Source organism: Epargyreus clarus, unplaced genomic scaffold (assembly GCF_041222505.1).
Source record: "Epargyreus clarus isolate Ecla_fem2 unplaced genomic scaffold, WU_Ecla_fem_2.2 ptg000004l, whole genome shotgun sequence".
Lineage (NCBI taxonomy): Eukaryota > Metazoa > Arthropoda > Insecta > Lepidoptera > Hesperiidae > Epargyreus > Epargyreus clarus.
Window position 1 is genome coordinate 13,269,270 of NW_027332212.1, and position 13,908 is coordinate 13,283,177.

The window sequence follows — 13,908 nt, forward strand, 5'->3', positions numbered from 1 at the left end:
AAATGAGAGGTGCCTGGGATTTGAACCTCAACCCCCTAATGAGAGGCTGAGTTTCTTAAACACTAGAATCAGTGTTCTACTTTTTCTACCTATTACTTATTATTTAATACACAAAAAGGTGGTAGGACTTTGTGGTTCGACTCCGGCGGCACCGCCAACACACCTATTTCCGCCTCATAACAGCAGTGTTAGGCACTGCTGTGTTCGGGTGAGGTAAGGGAAACATACTTTTCCGAGGTGTTCCAGCTTACTCCTCAGGGGTAGTGGCGCATCTGTGGCCAACCTGAGGTAGGAATATCCAATCCTATCTGGGGTTGATTACAGATGTTCATAGGTGGTAGTAGCCACTTACCATCAGGTGGACCGCATGCTCATTTGCTACTCCATATTATAAAATATTATAAAAAAACAATCATTGTCTGCGTATTAAAATAATTAATAGCTATTTAAGCTGTAGGTCACGCTAAAGAATGAGACGTACATTAACATATGTACGCTCGAAAAACATTACCCTCGGCAATAGAATAATATACGAGTATATAAAATGTAAAGGAAAATATTTTTAAAGGTCTATTCATATTATTTCTACTCTGTCTACCGTCGAAGGTCGAAGCTATGGACTCGAATACTCATGAAAATTTATTGGTTCATCTGAAATGACGGTATATTTCTCAGAGATGATTGCCCAAAACATATCAGTGAGCTGTATAACTTTCGATAGTTATTTTTCGTTTCATTTCACATTCCAGATCAAATATATTTTCCTATAAGTATGTCTTATTCACACGAATCACAATCACATCACAAAGATAGTGACGTAAGCGGACGCAATTTTATATCTTTTTCCAATTTTGGAGCTATCATACCGTTTTAAAGTACGGTAAAATGAAATAAGTAAAGTGAAAATATATTTTTTATATACACAAATGTTACTAATGCCTTATTCCTATAATCACTCCATGTAAGAGGAAGTGGTGAATCATCTTTCAAATAACTTTTTCATCCAAAATGGCACCTGTTCTACATGTATTTTATCATCTTTATCATGAACTCATTATTTTCCCATTGTTCGTTTATGCAAATTGCATCCAATTATGCTAATTGGTAATATGCACATAACTTAAAAAAAAAGAATTGAATGCCTAGGATACGAGCCATGAATAATTGAACATTCAAACTGAGACGACAAATTTCAAAACTACTCAAGTATAATCGATTTTTCTTACTCATTCATAACATAAAATTTCCAAGAAGATAATGTAACGCCATTTTGAATTATTATGTAATATTATGTTTTCGGACATATTATATACTGAATATGGTACCCATTGTGGTTCCACTTCGGCGGCATCACCGCCCCTAGTATTTCTGCCTCATAACAGCAGCGTTAAGCGCTACTTTGTTCTGGTTTGAAGGGCGTGGTAAGGGATACATACTTCTCTGAGGCGTTCCAGCTTAGCCCTCAGAGGTAGCGGCGCATCTGTGACCGACCTCAGGTAGGAATATCTAATCCTATCTGGGGTTGATTACAAATGTCCATGAGCGGCAGAAGCCACTTACCATCAGGTGGACTGCTTGCTCGTCTGCTACTCCCATATTATAAAAAGAGATACATATATTCGAAAGTTAACACTAAATATTTTCTGTGACAGGTGAGCCGAGCTACAGAACTGGGGAAGTTGGTGACGCGATTGCAGCAGGAAAGGTCTGAAGTGGCCTTCTTCATATTCACAAATGGAAGCACTTTGAGGTAAATCTACGTACATTTTTATTTGACAGTTTATGTGACATTTTTGATATTTATATTGGGAAAGTAGCGTTTAGTATTTTTTGTGATTTGAGTAACAAATGAGTACGCAGTCCATATGATAGTAAGTGGTCACTGTCCTGGTTCTCCCTGAAGCCGATCATAGATGAGTTACCACTCTTCAGGACTAAGATACTTGCCTCATTTTAAAGGTGGCAGAACTCTTTGTGGCTTCAACTCCGGCGGAACCACTGCTACACCTATTTGCCTTATAACAGCAGGGTTAACTGTTGTTACGAGTATATTCTTTGAGGTGTTTTGAGGGGTGTGGTAAGGGAGACATACATTTCCGAGGCATTCCAACTTTGTCCTCAGAGGTAGCGGCGCATCTGTTGTCGGCCAGATGGAAATCTGGTCTTGTCTGGGATTTATTGCAGATGTCCATGGGCGGCAGTAGCCACTTAAACTGAAGTGAGCCACATGCTCGTCTGCTACTCCTATATTATCTTTGTAAACAGCATGTATCAAACACAACACTGGCAATACTGGACAAACTCCAATTCCAAAAAAAATGAACATTTTTTGGAAAAATCAAAGGTCTTGGATTCGATCAGAATCTGTCCATAGTTCTATACGCGAGAGTTTATTAAATTTAATATTGAACTGAACTCAGGTGAATTTATAGTTCACATATAACATGTAGTAATTCAACGGGATATAATGGGATCAGATAAATGGGTGCGCCTAAATATAAACTCGCAATACGTTTGGCTTCACTCGTAAATCGTAAAGCAAATATATGTAGGTAGATTCTTCAATAATATTTTGTCATCGTCATAGTTACCCATTGGCGGACTAAGCTTGTTGGAGGCCCGGGGCAGACAGCTGAGCCCCCAGTCTCAGAAGACAATGGAATTTGTTGACATTTGGAGTACACCACTTAAAGGTAGAACCTTTTGTGGTTCGACTCCGGCTGCACTACCACCACACCTATTTCTGCCTCATATCAGCAGTGTTAAGCACTGCTGTGTTCCGGTTTGAAGGGTGTGGTAAGGGAGACAGACTTTTCCGAGGCGTTCCAGCTTAGTCCTCAGGGGTAGCGGCGCATCTGTGGCCGACCTCAGGTAGGAATATCTAATCCTATCTAGGGTTGATTACAGATGTCCATGGGCGGCAGTAGCCACTTACCATCAGGTGGACTGCATGCTCGTCTGCTACTCTTATATTTAAAAAAAAGGCAGGTGTTATGCTAAAGTTAAAAGGGCGATAGACAATAACAGAAACAATATATATCAATATGTATTAAAAATAACGAAATATGAGTTATGTGTGAATTAAAAAATATTAACACTTGCTTAAACGTCTAACGTTGAACCTCAAAAAGGATCTTGAAGTAACCCAAGAGATCTTTTTAAAAAAAGTTCCCTAAGATATGTGAATCGAAATATTTGTTCTATAAGTGTCTCAAAATGTAAAACCTACTATTAGTATTAGTGTAACTTTTTTTTAACCAAGTGCAAAGGTATATCTTACTCATTGCCCCACATTGCCTCAATGCCCCACGGCCCAAACGTATTTTATCAAAATGGTATCGTTGGATTCGTCTAATTTTTGAGAACGACAAAGGGTTATAAATTTTAAGCCGTCGTTTCTTTAATTTGTTTTTATATTAATGACTATTAAAATATAATGTTACCGTATTTATTCTAGATCAAATCTGACCCAACGGTTTGCGGGAACAGACAGCGCGTTGGAGCAAATGGGTGATCTACCACTACTGACCTTCAAGTCTCGGTCCACGCCAATCGACGGAGAAACATTCCTTACCGAACTTGCTGATCTAAGGTAAGTCAAATTAGTGAAGGAAATCCATTGAAATGGTTCAATTTTTTGAGCCGTAATTAAGTTTTCCATAATGACTTTATTAATTTTTTGGGTCTGCGACGAAGAGTTATAGAACAAAAGTTGTAGATAAATCAATTTGAGGATTTAAGTAAAAGCTTAAAAGTTTATAATTTTCTGTGAGTTGTTTGTCTGATAAAACGATTAAATTTTCAAGATGGGGCCTTCAATATTCGGAGCCGACCTTCAGTTGGTACCCTCCCTGTGTCCCTAAAGTTCAGAATGTAAGAGATTTCGTTACTCACAAAATCTGTAAATTTTCAATACACTTTCAATGGAATCCATAATGTGTAAACAAAAAGGTGTGTTGAATCCATCGGGTGATTAATATCAGTTTGTACGTCCGTCCAGCAGTCTGATCGTTACAAGGTGCCGATGAAAACATACGGGAAGCTACTTCGTCCGTTTTCGGGACTGTTAATCAAGAACTATTTTAATGTAGACACGTTTTTGTTATTGTAAATGTCAATAAAGAAAGTTCGTAATGTATTATATGACCGGGAAGATCATGGGAAGACATGAAGTCCGTCCCGTACGTCTAGTTCTAGTGAGCATCCAGATGTCTACAACTTCTCTTATGGACATTTGTAAAAACTTGTGAATTTCGAACTTCAACCCGAGCATCTTTAAACATTTCCGCCTTCTAACAAGCTTATCCACCATTTTGGAAAAGACTACCTACACATATTTTAGTAATAAGGTGTAGGTCTAAGGGCCTTACATATTGACTGATGTTCCTCAACGGCAGTGACTACTTACCATTAGGTGGACTGCACAGAGTTCTCCAACAAGCGTTGAGGACGGTCACAGGGGGGGGGAGGGTTCAGTGCGGTAAAAATTCCACATAACCCGGCGTCGCTCCCACGTCGTCAGGTAAGTTTTGAAGGATTCCCCCTCGTTAAGAAAGGTGAACTGGACGCTCGAGTTCTACTTCAGTCTTATAAAAAAATTAAGTTGATTACGTATAGCCACGTACATGTTCAACAATGACCACTTACCATCAGGTCAACTGTATGCTCATTTACTACTACGGTCTTCTACAGTGTCAGATGCTTCTTTTTTCTTTTTTTTGTTAACGACGGGGAATCCTTCAAAAGGTACCCGGTGGCGTGGGAGCGACGCAAGGTTATGCGGAATTCTTACCACTAAAACCCCCCTGGTGGCCGTCCGACGACACAGTGTCGTGTGCCTATTTCTAGTGATCTCACTATGCGTTTCAAAACGCTCCAATACCTAACGCGTGTTTTTACACACTATCATCACCTGAGTCTTGGTTATTTATAGAGGCAATCAAGGAAATTTACCCGTTTGAGTTTTCCCTTGTCCTAAGTCGGAAAATGCAATCGAACTTCATTATCGAGACAAGTTTACGTTACGAACATTTATTGTCATTTAGCAGCGATGTCCTTGTAATCATTTTACCCGACTGTGGAGAGTAATTACTTTTGAGATGTATGTTTTAAGGTGGTAGGACCCTTTTTGGTTCGACTCCGGCGGCACTACCGCCACACCTATTTCTACCTAATAACAGCAGTGTTAGGCGCTGCTGTGTTCCGTTTTGAAGGGTGTGGTTAGGGAGACATACTTTACCGAGGCGTTCCGGCTTAGTCCTCAGGGGTAGCGGCGCATCTGTGGCCGAGTTCAGGTAGGGCTATCTAATCCTATCTGGGATTGATTACAAATGGCCATGGGCGGCAGTAGCCACTTACCATCAGGTGGACTGCATGCTCGTCTGCTACTCCTATATTATTAAAAAAAAACAAATACCCTAAATAGCCCCTAAAAAGCGTGATTCGAACCTCGGACCTCCGATTGAGAGTTTGACTTTTATTAATTAGGCTATCACTGCTTTTTCTAATAGTGTTACTGTGAGAATAGAGAATAGAGAATATATAATACTCCTTAATAGATACATTGATAAATAAGTATTATTTAAAAAAAAATGATAAATAATTATTATTTGAAAAATATACCAATTGTCATTTTTAATCGAGTCTTAAAAATGTATGTAAATTACAAGAAAGCTTAACAAAAGCCATTAACAGATTATGTAATATCATTATTTAAGTAATACCTAACACTCCATCATCATGCAAATACTTCAAAACGTAATTTAATTACTTTTTAATATTGTAAAGTGGATAAGGCAGATATGAAATAATCTATCTAATGGACGTATAACCAATTGAATTATAAGTACAAGTTTTAATGCTATTTCTGGCTTCATTACATTTATTTGTAGTCAACGAGTTGATTACGAAAAGGAATTTATAATAAAACTAGCTGACCCGGCAAACGTTGTGTTGCCATATAAAGAAAAAAATGTTAAGGGTCAATCCTTATCACTTAGGGGCATGAAAAATAGATGGTAGTCGATTTTCAGACCTGCTATATGCATATAAAATTTGGTGAAAATCGGTAAAGCCGTTACGGAGGAGTACGGTAACTAACATTGTGACACGAGAATTTTATATATAAGATATAAAAAGCATAAGTTACACTTCTTTGGCTTATATATGAAAACGAATAAAATAATAAGTATAATCTTAGCTAAATATAATTTAAGCTGGAACGCCTCAAAAAACTATGCCTCCCTTACCACACCTTTAGAACCAAAACACAGCAGCGCATACTGTAAGCAAAAGTAGGTGTAGCGGTGCCGCCGGAGACGAACCAAAAAAGGCTCTACCTTCATATAGCTATATTATATTTTCATCGGTATACCCGCCGTAGCCTAGAAATGTGAATATATAACATGTCATTAATATTCAACGACACTTTTCTGTGAATATGTAATATTTTTTTAATAACCCGTAATGGTGTAAGCACGCCACGCCCTCGCAAATGGGGTTTATGTCGTTAGCACCCCGTGACAAGAAAACCACTCCGTTATAGCACGTTGTAATGATATCGGAAAGTTTTGAAGCCATTACACTTAGCACTGAATTTTATTACTCTACCTAAGTATATATAACTTTTTTTATGAAAATCATGTAGAAAATAAGCGTTGCCTACCTGTAGTCATCGCCCTATTACTGTCCCACTGCTGGGCACGGTTCTCCTCTCAGAATGAGATGGATTAGGCCACAGTATACTAGTATAGTCTGGTCAAGGCGTATTGGTAAATTTCACACACCTTTGAGATGTTTTTTATCTCTGACGTATGTAGGATTCCTCATGGTGTTTTCCTACGCCGTTAGTAATTCCTACTAATATAGTCAATTTATTCCGCGGTAGCCCTTCGATCAACAATACCATGATTGTAGCGGTAGTCATTCTAATCAAAATAGACATGAATTACTAATTATTTGGATATCTTTTACTATGATTATTTTATAGTATTTACTTAAATATTATTAAAATCGATATCTTAATCTTCTTTAACATTTAAAGTAGATAACTTTGTCTTTTACACTAAATAATATGGACGGATAGTTTAAAAGTTATCACGATGAGAATGACTTAACCGGCGCGATATTAAAACAAGTGAACTTGTGAACATAGCCATAGATATACGTTAGTAGGATAATATATCTATGGAACATAGCAAACATGAGAACGTCAGTTGCTGTCAGTTGAAAGTATACATATAATCTTGTGCATAGGGAGAGTATGCCATGTTATTTTGTTTAACGTGGCTAAAACCGCGGACACAGCTAGTGTTCTAATTAATCCAAAACAATGTAGAATGGCACCACTGTAGCGATGTTGCCTTCAAACATGTACAGTACCCTTAGTATGAGATTTTACGTTTTGACAAAAATTACTGTTTTTGTTTCCGTTTACGTGTTTCCCATATATTTCCAATCTGTTCTCATACAATCCGCTAGGAGCGCTGATTGGAAATGTATGTGCAAATATGTAAATAAAGATCAAAACAGTTATTTTTTAAAAATGTAAAAGCTTATACTAAGGGTAGTATACACTGCACCGCTTTATACTTTTGTGTTAAGGCACAAGTAGGAATCCTCATGTTATCGGTATATACATACATTTTGGAGCCATTATGAGATACGTTTAACTTAAAGTGTTGCTCAATATTACATATTTCATGCAAAAGTAAAAAAATATTGCGCAATATTACTCATAATGAGCATTGCTCAACTTATTATTGTGTTACTATCAGTGTTACGTCAGTTACTATCAGTTGAAAGTATACCTATAATCTTGTGCATAGGGACAGTATGTCATGTTATTTTGTTTAACGCGGGTAAAACCTCAACACATCTAGTGGTCTAATAAATCCGAAACAATGTAGAATCGCAGCTCCACTGTAGCGATGCTGCCTTCAAACATGTATGTACATTGTACAGTACCCTTAGTACGAGTTTCTACGTTTTGACAAAAATGACTGTTTTTGTTTTCGTTTACGTATTTCCCATATATTTTCAATCAGTTCTGATACAATCCGCTAGGGGCGCTGATTGGAAATATCTGGGCAAGTACGTAAAACAAATTAATACCAAAACAGCTATTTTTGTAAAAACGTAAAAGCTTATACTAAGGGTAGTATACACTGCACCGCTTTATACTTTTGTGTTAAGGCACAAGTAGGAATCCTCATGTTATCGGTATATACATACATTTTAGAGCCATTATGAGATACGTTTAACTTAAAGTGTTGCTCAATATTACATATTTCATGCAAAAGTAAAAAAATATTGCGCAATATTACTCATAATGAGCATTGCTCAACTTATTATTGTGTTGCAAAAATTTCACGCGCATGATTAGCTGGTATTTAGTTATTTACCGCAATAATAACACGTGTGTAATGGTCAAATAAACAATGCTTATCATTTCATTCATTAAAATCGGTCTCTACTAATAAATTGAATTAGTAATCAATTATTAATTAGTAATATTACACAATATTACACATACAGGCCAGGGGCGATACTCTAACTCTTCAGCGACTAAGGGTAAAAACTGGTAAGAGATCTAGAGAGACCATCCATCTTCTGGCTCCATTATCTGATGAGTTCCAAGATACAAAATTACGGCATTGTCATTCAAATTACATACATGTGTATGTGAAGTTTCTCAATGAAACGATATTTCTCCGGTCTTTTTCTTCGATTTTGTGTTTTGTACCACTTAACTGCGCATGTCGGCATTGTTCCGCATAAATTACATCCATTCAATGGCAGCCATTAAATGGCTGACAGAATTATCAGCCGTTTAAGCCATTTAATGCCTTCCTTCAATTACAAGGCGGTGAGATATCTATACTTATCTATGGCTAAAATATAAGATATACTTTAAACGATGCGTGTCGTTACTCACCGACAAGGGTTATCGTTTAGCTATTCAGTTACATTTCCCGGGAAAGCTCTTTGTAATAACAGTATGGAAAGTGCTTTAATATGGCCACTTCGTTTTATGAACGCCACTATCGTGTGATGTATAGATTATCAACAACGATTCCATCTTAAGGCTACTTTAACACTGCAGGTTTTAAAACGATCTTGCCCCTGTAATTCCGGGACTAGAATAGGGCTACGGTAACTCCTGCCTGTAGTAAGAGGCGACTAATAGGGGGCTTCCGGGGTTGCGAGCGGCAAGAGTGGGACCTCGAACCGCTCGTCTAGTGACCCCGGGAAGGACGGCGGTATGTGTGGTCGCATGCCGTCGTACCCACCCAGACGGTGTGGCAAGCGTTAAGCTCACCTGGGCGGAGCCCGATGGGGCAATGCGATAAGAGGACTCCAGTTGCGTTCCTTTGGAGATCGCGGAGTCCTCTACGCAGCGCCGAAGACGGTCACTGGAGGGGTTTTAGTGCGGTAAGAGTCCCACGTAAACCCGTGCCGCTCCCACGGCATAGGGTACCTTTTAAAGGTTTCCCCCTCGTAAAAAAAAGGGCAGAGCCTGATCGGGGAATCTAGCTTGGAGGACTCCGGTTGTGTTCCGTCGGAGATCCCGAAGTTCTCCAACAAGCGTTGAGGACGGGTACCGGGGGGGTTTTAGTGCGGTAAAAATCCCGCATAACCCGGAATTGCTCCCACGTCGTCGGGTACCTTTTGAAGGTTTCCTACTCATTAAGAAAATTAATGTTATAAAACAATCTACAAAGTCGTTATATTGGAAACACCCTAAAATTAAGCTGTAGTATGCCTTTATGGATACAAAGTTAAGTGACTTTAGGTGCAGTTGGAAGCTGGATGGGTGACCGCCGGTAGTTATTTATGTACTCAGCTCCGTAAAGCACGTTACTCGGTTAAGTCATCCGGGTATTATTATCAAAAGCATTCCTTAGATTGGCATATGGCTTATAGACGGTTACCCATCTGAAGTTGAGTATTAGTAACCAGATTAAAACTGGGTTGTAGGATTATCATCATCATCACCATCAACCCATTACTGGCTTATCGCACCTGCCAAATGCGAATTGGTAGACTTCACATACCTTTAAGAACATTTTTATTTAAGATTACTCAGGTATGCAGGTTTCCTCGTGATGTTAACCTTCCCCGTTTAAAAAAGTGATAATTAATTTGTAATACGCACTTAACTTTGAAAATATTGGAGGTGCCTGGGATTTGAACTCGGACACTCAGCTATTGTAGGAGTATACTCCAGACTTACCCTTGATACGACCAATTTTCAACAGACTATCATTCCAATGAAAGTACAGATTTTCAGGTAGCTATATGTATGTCATGTTATATTTTCCTATACGGGCGAAGCCGCGGCCACTACTAGTATATAGTAAATGATGCTGGTTGTTCGTCGCTGCTTCATTTAAAAGGGATGCAACACGAAGAATATTTTTCAAATATGATGAAAAATTCCATATGACCTATAAACGACACGTCACCTAGAATTTTCCGATAAAAATTAGATTTGTGACAAATTTTATGAAACCGCGTTGCGGTTACATCATAAATATACCAAATTTTATTTGCGTTATTTTTCAACCAAAAGAGATATTTAGTCATATTTTATACACCTTATTGCTTTGATACATGATAAATGCTGTAAAAAGACAAGATAGATGCTTTTATTTATACAGTGATAGACTAGTCGTTAAGAAACTCGGCCTCTCGATCAAGTGATCCGAGGATCAAATCCCAGGCGCATCTCTGATTTTTCAAAGTAATGTGCTTATTAGAAATTAAATATCACTTGCTAAACTGTGAAGGAAAACATCGTGAGGAAACCTGCATACCTGAGAGATTTATAAAAAAAAATCTTAAAAGTATGTGAATTCTACCAATACGCACTTGGCCAGCGCGGTGGACTATGGACTAATCTTTCTCATTATGAGAGGAGACCCGTGCCCAGCAGTGGGACAGTAATAGGTTGTTGATGATGTTGATGTATGACGTCACCAGAAGTAGGTAACATCATGGATAATTTCGAAAAATAAGTACGAGGGTGTTTTCGCTTTACTTATGTATTTATTTTCGACCCATTCCTGTTACTACTTAAAATTTTCGATTTAGATATTTCAATATTTTTCGAGATGACGTTACATCAGCAATTGTAGTGTGGGACGTTATCCCCGCATGCGAGTTCGACTCGTACTTGAACACTTATTTAAATGAATCTAACTTAATTAAGCCCAGATTTTATACTAGAGGAGGAGGGCCAAAACATTTTCGAAATCACCTTACGCAATTAATGAACGCTTTTTTTAAGGTGGCAGTATTCTTTGTAGGTCGACTTCGGTGGGACTCCACACCTATTTCTACCTAATAACAGATATTTTTGCTGCTGTGTTATGGTTTGGAGGGTGTGGTAAGGGAGACACATTTCCTAGGCGTTCCAGCTTAGTCCTTTAGGATAGCGGACCTCAGGTAGGAATTTAATCTAGTGAGGGGTTGATTACAGATGTCCATGAGCGGCAGTAGTCACTTACCATCAGGTGGACTGCATGCTAGTCTGCTACTCCTGTATTATATAAAATGCTCCCACAGTGTTTAATAATGTATTGGCCAGAGTTTAGTAAAGATTACTCACTTCTAACAAGAAAACATAACCAGTTTTGACAATTGAAATTGTCACTGTCATCTATGTTCGTGTTTGAAAAATATTAAAAAAACAATGTAATGAACGATAACGAATAAATGAAACGATATTTTCCGCACTTTTTCTTCGATTTCGTGTTTTTGCACCATTCGACTGCGCATGTCGGCATTGTTCCGCGTAAATTACACCATGACAGTCATTAAATGCCTGACAGAATTGACAGCTGTTCAAGCCATATAATGGCTTCCTTCAATTACAATGCGGTGAGATATCTATACTTATCTATGGTACTGGCAAATAATATTTCGTAGCACAATAAAGCAATTTGTCACAAATCCTGTAATAGACGTCGTAAAATAAGAATGTTAAAAAATAATTTCGGTAGAGGACGGCCTCTTCATAAAATATTTATTATAGATTTTATTGCCAATCGTTAAAAGACCCTTAATAGGTATGCGACACACCTGTAGACAGGGTTCCCGATTATTTCTGGGAAATTTTGATGTGTTGTGTTAACTTTTAGGGTTCCGTACGCAAACAGTAAAAACGGAAGTCTACAGCCTCCGCTGTCTGTCCGTCAGTCCATCTGTCACAGGGTTCTATCTCTTGAACAGTAATAGATACATATTTGAAAATTTTACAGACTGCATATGTATAACGGTGGCTGCTTTAAGAAAAAATGCTGAAAATAAGATAAAACTTTCAAATTAATGGGTGTTGTCATACAAAAAAACCGCTATGTTTCGAAGTTTCCCTTTATATCTTGAACTGTGATAGGTAGGCAATTCAAATTTTCACAATGCATTTACTTCGATGTCAGCTATGGTAACAAATTATATATTTTGATTTCTTTTTATTTGCTACACTTTCACGCTTTAACTACATAACCGATTAACTTATGTAAACACGTTGGCAGGGGCTTAGAAAAGGACATAGGGTGCCTTTTACTCCGAAGAAAAGTAGATCCGGAGGTATAGGTAAAAAGCTTTGATCACAAGCGAAGTCGTGGATAAACGCTAGTGTTTCTATATTGCGTAGGTGTGTGTAAACAGAATTATTTACTCGAAGTTCTCGCGTGTGGATGGTTAAATATTATCGGAGTAACCGCATGGAAAAAGTTTAAAGATACTAGTTTTCCATTCCCACTTTCTAAAGCAGTAGAGATAAATCCACAACCACGTAACAAGTAAGAAATAATAAAACCGAGGTTCTATCTATCTATAAAATTGGCAAGTGTTAGAAAATGATAGAAACTGTTCTATAATTTATGATTTTCTCCCAGAATTTGATCCTTATACGCGAGACTATCCAAGATAATACAGGATATGGGTTTTTTGCAATGTGAACTCGTTTGATTCTCGGCTAAGGAAGTATATTGTTTTAAAATGTAATGATGCAGTTTTAGTTTTTATCAAAATCGGTCTTGTCCATCCAGCATTTTTCTCTCAAGGGTAGCGACGCATCAGTGGCCGACTACAGGTAGGAATCTAATATTACTTAGGAAGGACCATGGGCGGTAATAGCCACTTACCATCAGGTGGAATGTATCTCGTCTGCTACTTCTGTATTATAAGAAATATGAATGACTTACATTTTTCATCAACTTTTAATTGTCTCTTAAAATTGAGTCACGAAATTTTTATTCATTTTTCTCGTGAAATATTCATTGCGTTAATTGTACGTTTACGTCATATGGGTCTATTAATCTGACTATGAGTAATGTTTCCATACATGTAAACATGTTTTTGTGTATAAACTTTTCAACTGGTGATTCCACTCCGGCGGCACTACCGTCATACCAACTTCTGTCTATAACAGAAATTTTAAGCGCTGCTGTGTACAAGTTTGTAGAGTATGATACATATTTCTCCGAGGCGTTTCAACTTAGACCTCCTACCTCAGAAAATTATGTCTCCCTTACCACACCCTTCATACCAGAACACAGTAGCGCTTTACACTGCTGTTACCCATGAATACTCTTAGAAGCGGCGATGGTGCCGCTGGAGTTGAACCACAGAGGGTTGTACCACCTAAAAATGTATTAGTTACTTTAATATCATAAAAAGTCAATAGATGTTCTTTATTTAACAGGGCGAGCGTCAACGCCGGTACCTCGATGACGGAGGCAGTTGAGTGGTACACGAATACTAACGCAGCTCTGCTCAGCCACCTCACCAAGGAGATCAAGGATACTGATAGCAGCACTATATGGAGGTAAACTTAATTAAACTGCCTCTGGTCTACCATCACCACCTTCATATTATTATCTACACTAATATTACAAACAG

At 38.0% G+C, this 13,908-nt stretch overlaps 1 protein-coding gene across 4 annotated transcripts in view; it reads left to right on the plus strand.

Moving 5' to 3' along the window:
• LOC140757601 (retinal guanylyl cyclase 1) overlaps nt 1-13,908 on the plus strand; it is a 62,029-nt gene that overhangs the window by 16,398 nt on the left and 31,723 nt on the right. For all 4 annotated transcript variants that reach the window (XM_073093431.1, XM_073093430.1, XM_073093432.1 and 1 more), the window contains 3 exons: nt 1,653-1,750; nt 3,458-3,592; nt 13,712-13,834. In XM_073093431.1, the coding sequence (XP_072949532.1) occupies nt 1,653-1,750; nt 3,458-3,592; nt 13,712-13,834 (356 nt within the window). The remainder of the gene's footprint in view (nt 1-1,652; nt 1,751-3,457; nt 3,593-13,711; nt 13,835-13,908) is intronic.